At 40.3% G+C, this 16,947-nt stretch overlaps 1 protein-coding gene across 2 annotated transcripts in view; it reads left to right on the top strand.

Annotated features, from left to right (window-relative positions):
• Window positions 1-16,947, top strand: part of TRIO (trio Rho guanine nucleotide exchange factor) — a 242,366-nt gene that overhangs the window by 110,767 nt on the left and 114,652 nt on the right. For both annotated transcript variants that reach the window (XM_068670984.1, XM_068670985.1), the window contains exons 11-13: window positions 1,456-1,647; window positions 11,201-11,370; window positions 12,291-12,465. In XM_068670984.1, the coding sequence (XP_068527085.1) occupies window positions 1,456-1,647; window positions 11,201-11,370; window positions 12,291-12,465 (537 nt within the window). The remainder of the gene's footprint in view (window positions 1-1,455; window positions 1,648-11,200; window positions 11,371-12,290; window positions 12,466-16,947) is intronic.

Below are 16,947 nucleotides of genomic sequence, written 5' to 3'. Positions count from 1 at the left end.
GTTTGTCTTCATCTCTGCAGGCTTTCCCAGGGAAAGTGTGGAGGAGTTCTCTGCCTCGGTGCAATTAAAAAGCTGAAGGTTAAGGAAGGACTGAAGTGCACATAGTCAAAGTCCAGGAACAACATGGGTTGAATTCCTTGCATAGATACCATAAATGAAGGGGGAACTCCCCCCAAATATGCAAAGGCTGCACTGAGTCGTGCAATCCATCCTGGGCTTGCTTTATGCAATTTGCTTGAGACCCTGGAGGAGAACTCTAATTTTCTGCCTCTTAGTTAAGTTTAAGGGCCAGGTTTGGATTTAAATTTTCTGAATATCATAATATTAATTAGAGGTGTGATACAATATTTATGGCAAAGAAAAAAATTTACATAGGCTTAATTTATCCTTGCAAGCAAATTGAGTTGAGAGAAAATGGTGAGGGAAGCGAGAAAAGAAAAGGTTCAGTTTATATTGTCAACGTTTTTTTACATACTCTGTAGTACAGCCTTGTCAGGAGACCTCATGAGGTGACATCAGCAAAGCCTCTTTACTGTACATTTGACTTTGATTTTATATTCACCAAAGTTTACCATACTACTGTGCTTTCTTGATGAGTCCATTCTGAGGACCTTTCTAATTCATGCATGAAAACCCAAGGTTAGGCTCAGAAATAGCGTGCCCAAATTATAGCACGTATGGAAAAATTCCTGTTTTGAGTTAATGAGAATCATAAAGATGCAGGCTGCAAGTGCTAAGCTTTAAGAGTTGTTACATCTCTCTCTCTCTCTTCTCTGGACCATAGCACGCTAAGCACATCAGATAGCAGATTTCTCCCATTCTGTTTCTTCTGTGACTGACTGATCAGCTTTAGTTAATCCTATGACACATTGGGACAATATTCCTCTCCAACACTCAGCCATAGACTACTTCTAAATCTTATTTTGTTGTTGCTGCTTTTGCAAATGGTGACCCAGCTGACATGAATTTTGGATACCTCATTTCTGTGAGGATGAAGATAATTTTTTCTGTTTCTGTGCCTGGTCACTTTCCACCTTTCTGCTGGATATATCAATTTGATGCCAAGTGTCTCTGTCAGCAGCTAGGACTTTCTCACCTTTGATAATACACTTTTGAAAAATCTCCTTGTCATTACTGTTGTGATTTTTTCCACTGTGGGAACAGGCCAGTTTACAAGTTATTAGACATTTAGATTGATATTTATTCTTGTTGTGAATGTAAAATACTAATACCAAAGAAGAATAAGTGGTTTTCTAAGTTATGGCTCAAGGAGACTTTTGAATGGACATAAACAAGAAATTAATTCAACAGTTAAATGAAAAAGTATCTAGAAATACAACAAAATCTTTAGTAAGTTCATGTTCTACTGCCTTAAAAAATAAGAAAGAAAAATACATTCCAAGGGTCTTCTTGTTGTTTGACTTAATCCTGTGACACTAACTTATTTCTTTGCAGAACACATATACCAACGCAGATAAACTTCTAGAAGCAGCCGAGCAGCTTGCTCAGACGGGAGAGTGTGATCCAGAGGAAATCTATCAAGCTGCCCATCAGCTCGAAGACAGGATACAGGATTTTGTTAGGCGTGTGGAGCAACGCAAGATCCTGCTGGACATGTCTGTGTCCTTTCACACTCATGTTAAAGAGGTAAAACTGCTGATAAGTCACAGTCCTATCTTTAAGACTTAGACTCATTATTGTCCGACGTTACTTTCATTGGTAAACCTTTGTCATGTGAAGTAATGAACCCCCTATAGCACAGTGAGTTCCGGGTTGCTTTTTTGGTGTGGTTCTTTATTATTTTTGTTATTATCATTACTATTTTCCATAAGCAGCTTTCACCTTCTTTTTTGTGCAGGTGTACTTGCTTGTTCAGTCAAGGGGAAAGGGGATCAGATCAGGGGACTGATACAGCTGAAGGTTAGCGTTGCTGTGCACTTGTGTTTTTTTATCCAGCAACTGAGTTGTCAGGCACGTGGTTAGATGGACACAGTTCAGGAGACTGAAGTGAATGGCTAGTTAAGGCAATCCTGCTGCTCAGAGAGACTGTTTTTTTCAGTTTTAGACATAGCATTTTACTCGTTTACATTGACAGTTCTTCTCAACCTAAAGAGTTTAGCTGATATTGACAATGCTTTGCCTCGTGTTTTAGTCTCCTTCAAAGGTTCTATTACCTTTCATGCCAGACATTACATAATGAGTTGGTAAGTTAGCATTCAGCAGCAAACCTGTTTCAAATAAATAAATAAAACCATTCTGATAAGTGGTGTAAAAGTTACTGTAGTTCCATAGTGAGCTGAGGAACTGATAAACCAGGAAAAAAATACATCAGGCAAAGACACTTAATTTTCAGCCAGATCAGTTTTTCTCATCTCATTCAGGGACACAGACCATATGTGTTTACAAGCTCATGGGGACGGTAGAATAAGCTAGAGCTAAAATAAAGGCTTCAGTAAGGGTTTTTGGTTATAGGCTGTGGCAAATCTTGACAACTGTGGATTTGTTTTCTGTTAGGTTAAATCTTTTTGCTACTCAAATTAGGTGAAAATATGAAAGGCTTGTGGATCATTACATGTCAATGTATATGTATTTCTCCCCTTCACCCTACATAAAGAAATGGTCTGTTCAGTAGGAAAGTGTGGTGTTCAAAGGATTTTCTTAAGCAAAACCTTGTAGAGGATCAGAACGGGAGATTTTTGTATGTGAATCATCTGCTTTGCACTTGAAACAAATGCACAAGGCAGTTGCTCTTTGAAGAAGGTCGGGATTGTATTACATTTTAGCTTTAGATATGAGGACATAGCTCCCCCATCAGTTTTCTGTTAGATGCTTTCTCGATAATACTTTCCCAGGACCCTGCTTGTTTAAAAAAAACGTAAGTGCTGAATCTTAAACTATTCTTCTGAAACTACTCTAATAAACTTTTTGCTTTATTTTTCTTGAGCACTTAGTGCTGTTCCGTTACCTGTTATGAAGCACAGGAGCAATCAGCTGCTGTGAGCCATGCTTGGTGTTTCTGTAGATGTCTTCATTACCTGTTTTTCTGAGCATCAAGAAGAGCAGCTTAAATGATATTTAAATGGACACAGTTGATTGTAGTGATGAAAGATTAAGACTATAAAAGGAGTTGTGAGGAAGGTCCTTAAAAAAAATAAAATCATACTGGACTGTGAGTCACTGTTGAGAAATTCTGGGAGGCTGATCCAGATGTGCTGGCGTGTTGCCACTGCTCCCCTAGATAATAATGTTTTACTGAAAAAAGATACTCTGCATCTTGATTTATTTCTTCTTAAAAATGGATGTTATTGTGACCCTGTAAGTGCACACAGCTGTTACTATGGCAGCCTCTTTGCAGCCTGGACTTTGGGAAAAGGCACTGTAGTTGATGTCTAAATGTTTGCTTATTTGTTTATTTTTTTATTTATAGTTGTGTGGCTGACCTCTATACTTAATAAAGCAGGGAAAATTAAAAAGAGTATTTATTTACGTAAGCAAGACTATCTTACTTATTAGCATGCTACTTAAAAATAAAGAGGACAGCAAGTCTGGCAGTTCATGTTCAGCAGACGAGCCCTTTGGTTAATGTGCAGAGAAACAGCCAGCTCAGAGATGTCCTGTGCTTTCTGTATTCTGTTTTGTTTTCAAGAGCACGTTGTTTGTTATCAAACACGCGTGTGGAGTGCTGAGAAGGCATTGCAAAGCAGATGGAAGATAAAAATGCCCTAAACCTGAAAGTCATCCATGCTTTGTTGGCAGGAGAATTGCATTTCTCCCACAGGATGTGGGAAGTCGCTGCATAAATTAGTGCATACCTGTAAGAATGTAACCTTTCTGCTGGATAGCTGAGCTATGAAATTAATGCGTGTGCTTAACTGGCAAAGGGAGGAGTTCACGTAGCAGGGTGAGATGCTGTTTGTTGAACTGAACAGAGACATTGCAGTTGCTTTAAAAAAAAAAATAATGTTTCGCACTTCAAGTATTCAGGGTGAATTTTGTGCCATGTGAGTGTTGTCTTTGTGTTTTCCTCAACTACAAAATGGGCACGAAGTATAAAAACCCTGTTTGTGTGTGACAGCTTGGACAGAGCCGCAAAGCTGACAAAAGCTGGTACTCAGAGCTGTTGGCTGTTTTAGAGGCTTTGAAGTCCTGCTCCAAAAGACATCCAATATCTTGACTGTTGAAGTGGGATGTTTTGTTGTATTTTATTCTTTTCCCCGGAAATACTTCACACTGAATGAATGTTCCTCATCTGGATAAGAGCATTCCAATACTCCTCCCCCTCTCCCCGTTTCTTTGTGTAACCTTTATCCTTTACACAGAATTTGCCTGCAACTTTTCCTAGTTTCCCTGGGAAGCGTCAGCCCTGCTGTGTCTGCTCCGTTCTGTTGCTCTGTTCTCACTTATTAAACCAGTTTCTGCTTTCAGAAGCAGCCCCGTTACCACAAACGTAATAGATCCATTTGACACATCCTAGAAGTAACAGGCTTTTGCTATACCTTTGCACAAAGCAGCTGTGTAATCTGTGCACAGCAGCCTGTTTTGATGCACTTTGGAAGTGCTGGATCTGTTAAACATTTCCAGAAGTTCTGTGGCCGGGTTATTACAAGCTGGTAAAGTTCCCTGTGGCTTAGAAACATCAGAAAACAGCGTGGAAGTTCTCAGACGCCTCGTGAACAAACCTCAGTAGGCCACATCTCTCAATGGGATAAAAAAGGATGTATTCAGGGAAGGCAGAAATGAGATGTTAAGTAATGCTCTCACCATTACCCATTTTGCTTATTGGTGATCCAAGCAAATCTGTTATTTCTTATATGTACATTGATTCCATTCTGCTATGCTATTTTTAGATTTAAGTTTGTAAAAATTGGGAGTACTGACTCTTAGTTCCCATTCAAACAGTGAGAAATTTCAGTCTAAGCCAAATTTTTCAGGAAGTGAAGCGCTGAAGTTAAAGATGTCCACTGGTGAGCTTTAGAAGTGTGGGGGACCAAAAATATCCCCATCAGAGTCATTGTATTGAACGGACTGTGCCCAGGTTCCCAGCCTGGGGATGGATAAAACGCAGCTGATCACCCAAACCTGTTCACCGTTGCTAGACAGCGAATCTCTTCTGGCCTTTGCCACTTTGGTGTTTAATAATAGGGGGAAGGACATGGTTAAATGAGATGTTATGTGAGACAAATCCCACAGGTAGAAGATACATTCCTAAATAAATGGTTACCATAAAAGCTTGTGTGCAAAACATAAGAGCAAAAGCCACAGTAGTCTTTGTTGTGAAATCTGCCACCAGGTAGAGTTGAACAGAATTTTGGTGTGAATTGAAATTGTTCCATGCTTTCTCTCTCTCTCTCTCAGCTCCCTCAACATCTGAGTGGGAAGACTGAAATTACGGCCAAACCAGGTGTTTGTAGTAGTGCCAAAGCAGAGCAACAGATATTTTCCTAACTAGAGTGAAGTGTGGGAATATAGATAAGGGCTGAATGCTCATGGAAGAAAATGATCTCTTAAGAGCCTGTTGACTTTTGCATATAACCTTTGTGTATGTTTTGACAAGTTGATTATAAAATAGCTCACAGCACTTTTTATGTATACACAATATGTTTAATAGTGTTAGAAGAAGATTTATCTTTTCTTTTTTTTTTTCATCTTACTCAAACTAAACTTTACACCAGAATATACTGGGGCTGGAACAAAGACAAGGGAAGTGGAGTTGGCAGAGATTTCAAATACAGAAAGCCATGGTTCCTGAACAAAACGGGTAAAACAGTAGTCAGTGCAAGCTGCTGAAGGAAGGTGCCATCATTTTGAAGCTGCCAGTGCACGGTAAAGCTGAGGAGGCCTTGCTCTGACCATAGTGCTGCTGACTGACTCACATCAGGCTATGGAGTGTGTGCACTTGATTCAAAAAAGCACAGTGATATGGTCTCACTTTCTCTTGACTTGGTGCCAGAAATACGCTCTCCTTTGCCTTATCCAGCACAGAAGGATGTCTGCCTGCACGGGGTTTCATGCATTTCATCCCGGGGCGCACCTTGAGGTGACAGACCTGCTGTTCTGTCTCTCCCGAGGAATTGGTTCTTCTGTGTTGGTGGTCTACAGCTTAAATTTGGGTGTCATAGGAGAGCTTCTCTCTCCTGTGCTAGGAACTGGAGCGTTCCCTTCCCAGGCAGCTGGTCTGGCAAAATACGGGAAGTGCAGCCTCTGATGGCTATGTTGATATGCTGGTATTCTTGGATTTTAGAGTTGAGCAGGACAATTTCTAAATCTGAAATAAGAGAGAAACATTCAGCAGCAGTACATTAGAGCGTATTACGCTTTATTGGCTTGATGGGACCCAGCACAAATCACCTCTCTCAAGTTTTTCAATGCTGATTGCTTACTTTGGCTTGAAAGAAATGGCCCAAGTTTATGGGTTGCAGTCCAGGTGTTATTGAAATAGTACTAAGAGTTTGGAAAAGTGAAGCAGAAATAGACCTCTAAAGCTATGGTGTGGGCTTTTTTATACTTGTTCAGTTAAGTAATGGGACAACTGGTGACAGGATGCTGGTAGTTAATGTAATTTTAGGGAGATGTAAGAAACTTGGTGATGCTTCAAGGATGAACTTATTCTGAATTGGAATATATATATATTAAAGTATATATATATGATTATAACTGTAGAACAGATGGGGATATTTGAAGCTTTTAAATATAATTAAATCTAATTTTCAAGAAATATCTGTGTATTCAGTATCTTAAGTGTCACAGAAAGGTCCTTGGAAGACAGCCTACCAAGGCTTTAACATCTCAACTTTTTTTGTTCTTAAGATGCAATTTTTGCCAACTGGATGTCCTGAAGGCCAAAGCTTTCAGGCAGACATCAGACTCCCATGCCCAGACATACATGCCAGGGAATATTATGGCAACGTTTGGCCCAGTACAAATACCATCTTCTTAAAAAATCACCTGTGGAAATACGCAGACTGCAACACTGTGCTAGGGAGCAGAGGCAAAAAGAGGAATTGATGGTTTTTAAATGCAGAAACTGTGCGCCTTTTTTTGGTTTAGCCTACTGAAAAGACTGACTGCCTATCCAAAAGCTATTACCAAAATGAAAAAAACAAGTAAATTACCTGATTCGAAAATAATGAAAGTGGCAGATACTTTGCTTAATAAAATAAGTGTGAACTTGGGAAGGTACTTACTCACAAATAATTGTTCTCTGATTATATTCAGCCAAATCCTGTAAGGTCTTATTTCGCTTCAGTCTTTCAGGGGATTGCAGGGATGGGACTTAAATGGATGGAGGCCCATGATGGAAACACTGAAACTTCCAGGATGTTGCAGACAATTAAAGTAATACCATCTCAGTGACTAATGGCATGCTCCCAAGAACTTAGGAAAGAGGTAGGACAGGATGCAGGCTCGTTCAAGCAGATGTTTCTTAGTCTGTGCTATATTTAGATCAAGAAAAAATGTGCTGGGTGAAACATTTGCCTGTCAGGGATTCAGAATTTGATTTCCCTCTCTAATTTTAATTCTGATAAGATGTGGAGAGCAGATGAAAAGAGCAGAAGAGCCTCATTCTGTGCCTGGATTTAGTTATTTATATGGTTTTCTCACTGTACATTAAAGCTGTATTGCCACTGGATAAAGTTCTTATTAAGGTCACAGGGCCTAGTGGTTTGTCTGGGGACTTTTTGGCTTCTCTTTTACAATGAATTGGAAAACATGATAAGATGTTGCTCAGAAATTCACATTGGGAGAAGGTTGATGCTTTTTCAGTGATGATTTTTTTTTCCTATCAGATTCTTGTTGCTTTCACTACTTGATGGAATAATGAGTTGCCACAGAGCATCACTGCAGTATAAAATCTGTAGTTCTGCACTTCTGAACATGTATGGATAAGCTCCAGTATCTGTTCTTTCCCCACAGTAAACTGTTTGGCTTCCTTTGACTTTACTGTACAACTTCGTACTGCCTTCATCCTTAGTTTTGTATTTGAAAACAAGGTAATTTATGTAACTTTCAGTATTCGCTGTGCTCATGCTGGTTTTAAAGCTCTACACAAGCCAGCACACTGTTCCAGATATTGTGAATTAAGCTCTCAATAAATTGCACACATTTGTATTCAGTTTTGATAACCTGACAGTTCTGTTCACCTGTGGTGGCTTAACTCTAACTTTTGCATATAGACAGCATCAGATAAGATTATTTCGAGGTGAAACTATTTGGCAGAAACTTACATAGTGGAAAAGTGCAAAAAGCTTACCTGGTGGTAATGTATTAGAACATTTTTTTTTTCCTATGGAAGTGTCACAAAGCTCTTCAGTCGCTTCAGAAATGGCTTATACTGTTGAAAGTAGAACAATTTATGAATCACAGCTAGACAAGTTATGCATGCTAATTACCATCACGCTCTTTCTGCACATTTGTCAAATGCTTTTCCTGCCCAAGCAGCGGGTGATTCGACTAATGAACTAGGCAAATGCAATGTATTTCTGAGCTCCTTGGCACCGTGGGGTCAAGATACCATGCTTACAGTCATGCTGTGTTGATTCTGCATGGAGAAACTGGTTCTCTGTTCCTGGCAACCAGGCACCACGCCAGCCAGAACGACACGCTGTTGTGCTAGCACCCATGTCTTTCTGCTCCAGGTAGGTGGTGATGCTTTGGGCCAACTACGCAGAGCAAATTGTGCTTGTTCTGTGCTGGCTTTGTCTCCGGTACCCAGGGTGAGCTTTCAGGGAAGTGTTCCCGGGCTGAATACATCACCAGTCCAACGCTGATAAGTTTTGTTGACCCTGTCAGGTCTTCTCCCACCAGGCACAGGAATGGCTGAAGCATTTGTGAAGAACAGGAATCCCAGAGGCAAAGTGTCCCCTGTACAGATGTGACCCAAGGCTCAGCTGCAAAAGACGTAGTGGAAAAACATGAAGTGGTGCTTAGACCTCCAGTGAGCTGCAGCGCAGGTGCTTGTGAGGGAGCCACGGGGCATGCTGGATACAGTCCAGGAGACCCAAAATGGCTTTAATTCTGGTTTGTCTGTGATAAAAGTCTCTGAAAACTGGGCCTTGTATAGGCAGTGCAGTAAGTGTGAGGTAAAGCTCTTCTAACTAAGACCAAATGCATTCCATTTGTAGTCAGCAGCAGTGTTATGCTTTCTGCAGTGTATATTTGCACAGTTGCAAGGTGCAGGAACTGTGTGCACACCAGCCCTCTTGAAAGATCTCAAACTCTGCATCCTAGTTCTATAATTTAGACAAAGCTTATAAACTAGGACAGGAATAAAAGCATATCTTCTGGCCATCGAAATCTGAGTAAAGTTTGTGGGTTGTACTATCAGGCTTCTTGCTCTTAAGTTTCGTTTGCCTTGAAGTGAAATTTGCATTTCTAAATACGCATTTGAAAAAATATTTGTTTTGGATCTTGCATTGAGTTGTGCTGCTGGAATGAATGTTGAGTAGGGCTTTTGATGCACTTGGTAAGTTCCATTGATTCGTGCTCTTTTATTAAGAGAGACTGCTGTGACTCGAGCTTGTGGTGTTTATGACTACAGAGTTGCATTCAAATGTGTGACAGGCATTGTCTTTGAAGCATATGAGCAGTCAGAAGATGAGTGTGGATGAATAGGCAGTTCTGGTTTTTGTTGTTGTTATTGTTTGTTCGTTGGGTGTTTCTTCTTAGTAAATTTGGGGAAAAGGGTTTGATTAAGTATCGTTAATATTTCCTGGTTTGTGAAAGCATAGCCTAGAACTTGGCTCACTCAAAACTGAAGTAGAGGCGTGTAAGGCTCTAAGATATTAAAGCAAACAAAAGAAAAACAAAAGCCTAGCATTTGGTTTTAAAGCTGTAATGTCCTTCACTGAATTTTCTATTTTATTGTAAATCCATTGGGAGTTAACAAACCCTTATGGGGTTAACTTTGTAAGAGACACCAGCATAAAATGGGTATTTCTGTAGAAAATGTTAAGCAAAGAAATAAAGCATTTGTTCTACTGTCTTTGAAGCCAAGCCATTTTGATTGCTTACTGACTTTATTTTAACACTGTTAATCTCTTAATTAGGTTCAGGGTTAAAGACGCCTATTTATATCTCTAAAATATTTATTAAATTAAAATGTAGACAAAAGATCTCAATCTTGTCAATCAGAACAGAGTTGTCTTTTCAGGATAGAAGGCAGACTTTAATCCTTGTTCTTGGAAATCACAGAGTTTGAGATGTGATGATAAAACAAAGGGGAGGGCCTGATGTGGATGCTTCCTGTGAGAATAGCTGTTTCCTTGTGCTCTAAGCACTCGCAGGAGGGTTGTAGGGGACACAGGCACAGTTCCTCTCTTCAAGCAGTGTTTTTATCATTTGCACAGTAGTTGGTTTGTGGGTGAATAATTTCCACACAGAGCTTAGGATGCAACAGCTTGCCTCATAAAATTGTGGAAAGAGCACAGTAGGATTCAAGTGACCGGTAATGATATCTCGCTGGCATATTCCTAGGGATTTTTCCATCTACTGCAATGTGTGGGCAATTCTGAACAGGGTTACGTGCATACGTTAGAGGAAAAAAAAAAATTGTTGGTGTAACTCCTCGTGATGATTTTTGTTTGTAATGGTGTGATATTGAAAGCAACAGGGTAAGCACCACAGCTGTAGAGATCGTGATAGAAAAATAACTTCTCACATCTGGTATCTCTCAGTGTATTGTTTGCTGAAATACCCTTTTCTTTTTCCTTTTTCTGAAGGCCACTGAAAAGTGTCATGCTATCTGTGTGCATGTGTCAGCCTGGCAGTGTAAATTTGATGGTGGCTACAATACATCTCCCTTCCTTCCTTCCTTCCTTCCTTCTCTCAGGGAGTGTTACCATAGCATTTCCCTCCCCGCGACTCTCGCAGAGCTGCAGATGGGATTCTCGCTATGAACTCTCTGCTGCTCAGTCGGATACACTCAGTACCGTAGAAGGAAAATAGGAAAGAAAGGGTGACTTAGCAACACAGAGAAAGCTTTTCTGGTATTTCCAAGACACGAAAACCTTATTTGAAACAAAGGCTCATTTTTATTAAATTGAAGACGGGATTTTTCTATGAAGGGGAACAAATCCTGTTTCTCCCCCTTACCCCAACCAAATCTATTTTCTCCTGATTGATTTGGAATAGTGACTGCCTGACCCTGGTGCTTACGTTTGTTGTTGTTTTTTTTTTCTATTTTATTTTTTTCCTCCTTTAGCTGTGGACATGGCTTGAAGAGCTACAGAAAGAACTGCTTGATGATGTCTATGCTGAGTCTGTGGAGGCTGTCCAAGACCTGATTAAACGTTTTGGTCAACAGCAACAGACTACTCTGCAGGTTACGGTCAATGTCATAAAAGAAGGCGAAGATCTCATACAGCAACTAAGGTAAAACAAGTTTCTATTTAAATCTCTTCTGGCAAACCTCTGATATTCTGCACGGCTCTTTCTATTTTGAGAGTACAGATAATGACTACAAGTTATGACCTATAAATAAAATTTGTAAATATTAAGACTAGTTATGTTTCATGCTGTACTGATGGTCTCTAACCCTCTGTTTACAGGAAGCTTAGCTTATAAACACTACCTTCATAAAGTGGAGACTTTGTTTACATAAGCTACCTTTGTAATAGGAGCAGTCGTATGCCTTTGTAGTCTGACACACAGGACTCCACAGTATTTTGAGTTCTCAGTAGCAGACTTTTCATAAACAGATTTTTGAAATTGTTTTGCAGTCCAATATGTAACATTTTCATAGTGAAGATCATCAGTTTGCAGTCCATTCAATTCATTAATAATCTAAGTAAATTTAGGGCCCCTATACTGTGTACATGTTACATGTCCTATTTGCCACAGGACTTCATATTATCATATATGAATTTGCAGCATTTTTTTTTTATACTACAGTAAAATATTTGTTGGTTTTTTTAGTATCTTACAATGATTTTTCACTGCCAGAAAGATCCCATGAAGTAAATAGTTATCCTATGGCACTTCCTTTTCACAAAAAAGGGTTTCTCTCTGGTCTTAAATTTTGTTCTTCCTGTAAACAGAATGTCCTTAGGTGTTGAATCAGTCAAAAATGAAAGCCATCTAATTTTTTAATGCTTTTTCAAGTACTAAAATAGAATTTGGATTTTTATAAACAAAATGTACAGACTTAGCTTTCAAGTAATAAGACTGGTACTAACCTTTTCTAAGGATGTCTTGCATTTCATGGTCATGTATAGCATCCAAATTGTGTGGTTTTCTTTCTTCAATAACAATCTCCCCTCTCTATTCCTCCCCACCCCCTCTGCTTTGAATAGGGATTCGGCCATTTCTAGTAACAAGACCCCCCATAACAGCTCGATCAACCACATAGAGACAGTCCTGCAGCAGCTGGATGAGGCCCAATCTCAGATGGAGGAGCTGTTTCAAGAACGCAAGATCAAGCTTGAGCTGTTTCTGCAGCTCCGCATATTTGAAAGAGATGCAATAGATGTGAGTGTCTGCTCTTGGCGTTGTACAGCACCTTTCTCATGGAAGAACATTTATGCTGAGATGGTTGTGTGGTCGTGTTGGCATGTGGCTCAAGGGTCTGATAGTTCTTACCTGAAATAAGACTCATGTCTTGTATGTGAAAGTCTCAGAAGAGAGCAGAGCTTGCTGATGTTAATTCCCACTCTGGTTGCCTCCCAGTGTGTGTTTAAGCAAGTGTTGTGTGTCTTGTTGTGTGAAATCAGTGTACCATTTGCTTCATCTTGCAAATGTGGTTCAAATATCAAGCTGCCTCGACATAACTAGCATGCTAACACGTAATGTGAATTAGAAGACTTGCAAGATGGCTCCATACAAAACATGTAAGCTGTTGCTTTGTAGTAACATCCCTCTTCTCCTTTTCCAAATAAGCAGCCTTTTTTTGCAGTTGGCAACTGTAAATGGTGTTCAGAATTCTGTTTTAACCTTTGGGAATGTTGTTTGCAATCTCCTTCTCTCCCTACCTCCTTCTCTGTCTTCCTCTCTCAAATGAGATGTTTTTCCATCTCTGAAAATAACAAAAAAGTAGTTGTAGTGCTACACCCTTGCAAAACTGGAGGCGTTTTTTAAGTTGTACAGGTTTTGGAGGAGGGTTGCAGCTGTGACAGTCAGAAAGGTTCTGTTCGTGTGCAGGGACATGCATGCAGACAGACACGAAACTTCACATGGAGCTTATGTTAATAGTATTGCATTATAAAGTTTCAGCTAAGTTGATCATACAACCTTTGTAAAACCAGGAGCACTGTACACAGTGACTAAAACTGAGTTGGTGCTTCAAAAAGTTTGTGGTTATCCATTGGTACGTGATCCTGTTTGGCTATATAATGGTTTACCTTGAGACTCAGGAAACCAGGAGTTACAATGCTGCAGGAGTTGCTAACTCGATCTCTTCCCGTTTACATAAGTAAAAGCTGCAGCTGTTAGATGTGGATGGTGTAAGGATAAAGAGTCAATCATCAGAAGTTATAGCTTCCAAGTTTTTTTTCTTAAAACCAGGATTAGATATCGTTGCTGGATTCTGGTTTAGATAAGCAAATTGTCATGTGCAGTGCAGGCGCAGGCAGACGCAGTTCCTTGATTTGTGCCCACGGAGGAAGTGAGACTGTGTGCTCCATGGTAATAATAACTACTGTAAAGGAAGACTGAGAAGCTTCTCTATTTTGGTGTTCACATTGAGGAGGTGAAACTAGTCTGCAGGGACTTTGCTATTTAGATGATGTGAGGGTAGCTATCTTGAGTATGCAAGGGAAAGGCTTGGCAGAATTGTGATCGCAATGGTTAATTGAATGACTGGTACATGTGGAGGAACATGAAAGGTGTCCTCTTTTATAGCACTGTCAGCAGCTTTACAATCAGTGCAGAGCTGATCCTCAGTGCTCGATGGGGTCTGCACAATGTTCTCAGAACACTTGTGTCAAGGAAATGGCAGCTGCAGGGGGCAAAGGCATGCTAAGAAAATTAAAGAATGAATTAGGTTCAAGGTCTCAGTGAAGTTGTTAAGGTGACTGCGCTCTGCTGTAGGTTATCTAAACCAGAGCTGTATAATACCAGAGAGCCAGCTGCAGAATCCCTGCTTTGCAGATGTGTTTTAGTTCTTTGGTGCAGGATGACATCACGTAGACAGTAGTACTGCTGTGTGTGTTGTGTGGTGACGTCTGTGGGATTTTGCAATGGAAAGCTGCATATTCTAGCTTCACAGGTTTTACTTTTTCTGCAGCTGACACTTGGCAAGCTTTACAATTTGGCCCATACAACATAAAGTAAAGCACCAGTTGCTGTGTTAAAGGAGTTGGTATGTTTTGTTTATATGGCTTGTAAACAAAAATTGTACTTATTTAGGATTGCCAAGAAGCCCTCCTAGGAAGAAATTGGGCTGTGACAACCCTGGCTGCAGAGCATCTTCAGCAAAACGTTGATTGCTTTGCTGTCTCTGCTTCCTCAGCAAAGCATGCTTCTCTTTTCCCTCTCCCTGAAGGCAGACATCTGTTTGGAAACTTCCGGGAAGAAAAAGCAGGGACTGGTTCCAGGTCAGCCATGCGAAAGCAGAAGCCGAGCTGAAGTAACATGATAGCGAGGAGGAGCCAGACACCAGCTATGAACTCGCAGGCTTTGTTTTGACATCCTCCTTTGCCTGGTGATTTAAGACTTGGTTGTAGGGGCAGTTCATTCAGGGGAGCATCCTGTGAGAAATGTTTTTCTGGGAGGCGAGTAGTGTCGCTAGCTTGTCGTAGAGCTTGCAAAATAGTACACTCTTAAGTGGAACAAAGGGCTCCCGTAGGCATTGCAGGTTCATACTGTGCAGCCGTGCTCCTGGGGACAGTGGGGAGATTTGCTGCCAGGGTCAGTCATCCTCTTTTTGTCCCTCTGCTTCCCCTCACTAGTTAAATACTCTTTCTTTTAGTCACTTTTATCCTGCAACTTGGGCCCTGTTGTGAATGCCTGTATTAACTGAAGGCAGGAAGGAGCAAAATAAGGTATATGAAGAGTCTCGTTTTAGGGTGAACAAGTATTTGCAGCATAAGGAAGCTGTGTATGGACCTGATCAGTAGCAAGGTAACCCTGGTGGCAAGGAATGGAGCCAAATGCATGTGTGGTTTGGTTTGTGTAAATTGTCGTTCATCTGTGTGCATTTTTTTCACTTGTCCATGACTTAAATACCTCTAGGCCTATGTCAGGGCTCCACAGAAAGCATACTGCACGCTTTTCAACCCACAGCTTTATCTCTGCTCTATTTCTGGATCATACTTACAAGATGCCTGTGAAGTCATCCAGCTGAAAAGGCAAGTGTGCAAAGTGCTGGATTACAAAGACTGAACTCTTCTCCCTTTTCTGTTCTCCCTTTTTCTTTCTCCCTAGTAGATAAAATTTTCCAGGTCCAGGTTAGTGTTCAGTTGCTGTGAGGAATGCTGGTTACACCCTTCTGAGAAGAGACCCGTGTTTTTTTTCTTTCCCATCCAGTGTGAAAGAATCTGCATCTCTTCTGTGTTATACCCTGCCTTCTTTCCTGTCAGTGCTCCCTAGGTTGTAACAAATACAAAGGTGTGTCAGGCAGCTCAGACTGTGCTAGGGACTTTTTGAACAAATGCTATGCTAATTGCCCTGTATTTTTGCTGGGTTGTCCATTTCTTGAGAGCAATATTAATTTGCAATTCAGTTACTCTAGTTGTCTAGTAGTCATTCATCTTTGTTCTGCATAATTAATGCTGAATGGCTTGACAAAACTTCAGAAACAAAATAGGAGCCTGGTCTCTAAATGTTACTTGTAAAGTGGAGGAACTTCCAGGGGAAGCCCTGAAGTACATGAGCAGACAGGGCTTAACATGCTCTTTTTGTTTTTACCTCTGCCCTCAACACACAGTGGGTTCATAATGGCTGAAATAGATCATCATGAGCCACACAATTACTGCTGAGAGAATGCAAGGACTACTGCTGTTGTTAGGAACCCCAGTGGAGGCAGTATCGCTGAAACCTCTTGGCTGAGGTGATAACACAGTGTTGACCTCTTAAAACTACTCATTGTTCGTATCAGGTGAATCGTAGGAATAGTCTGAGAAGACACAGTGGCTGCAATCTACTTAGAGTAAACCATTCCATTAATACAAAAAAATTGAAGCTTAATCACAGCAATCTCCTGTTCTAAGTTTGTTTTATTTTCATTCGACTTAATAGTAGGATAGGTAAGTTGTTGGGCTGTGCTCTGAAGAGCAGTGCATTGACTTCAGTTTTAAAACAGTGACACAAGTGAGCCCCATTAAATCAAATCCACTTTTTGAAGATGTTTAGAAAGACAGTAGAAGATGATGTTCGGAAAGACAGTTTTTCCACCTTCTTTAACGCTCAGGTTTTTCAGTTTTGCCAAGTCTAACAACAATTATTTCTTGAGAGTAACTTATGAATGTTGCTAACTAGATGAAAATGAGATGGCAACTCTGATTCTGGAGAACTTTCATAATGCAGTGGATGGTTTCAGGAAGCAAAACGTTATTTTTAGTAAAAAACAAACACCGTGTTACCCTGATCTGAGAGCTACTGGAAAGTATGCTCATGACGATGAACTTCATGGTGACTGTGATGTCTCCAGTGAAAAGTAAGCACACCATCACTGGGAAGCTTGTTGTGAAGTTTGAAGTATTCTTTCTAACAGAAGTTAGAAAGTATGGCACAGTCATTGGACTTGATAGATGTTAGAAGAAAGTAGAAAACTAATCCCATTTTACAGACAAGAAAGCTATGGCAACAGATTTTCACAGGGAAAAAAAAATCTCGCTGTTATTTACCCTGTTTTGTATTTCAAGGGGTAATTCACTTAGTATCTCATTGCACAGTGTCAGAAGGGAAGTTGTAGAGTTGGAAGTAAGGAATTTCTCAGACAGGACTGTCAGGAAGACTCGAAGTTTGTGAAATACTTCAAGTCGGTTAAAAGGAGACGAAGAGCAGAGGGAGGTG

The sequence above is a fragment of the Anas acuta genome, chromosome 2 (assembly GCF_963932015.1).
Source record: "Anas acuta chromosome 2, bAnaAcu1.1, whole genome shotgun sequence".
Taxonomy (NCBI): Eukaryota; Metazoa; Chordata; class Aves; order Anseriformes; family Anatidae; genus Anas; species Anas acuta.
The sequence above is the reverse complement of the archived record's forward strand: the minus strand, read 5'-3'. Positions and strand labels throughout refer to the sequence as shown.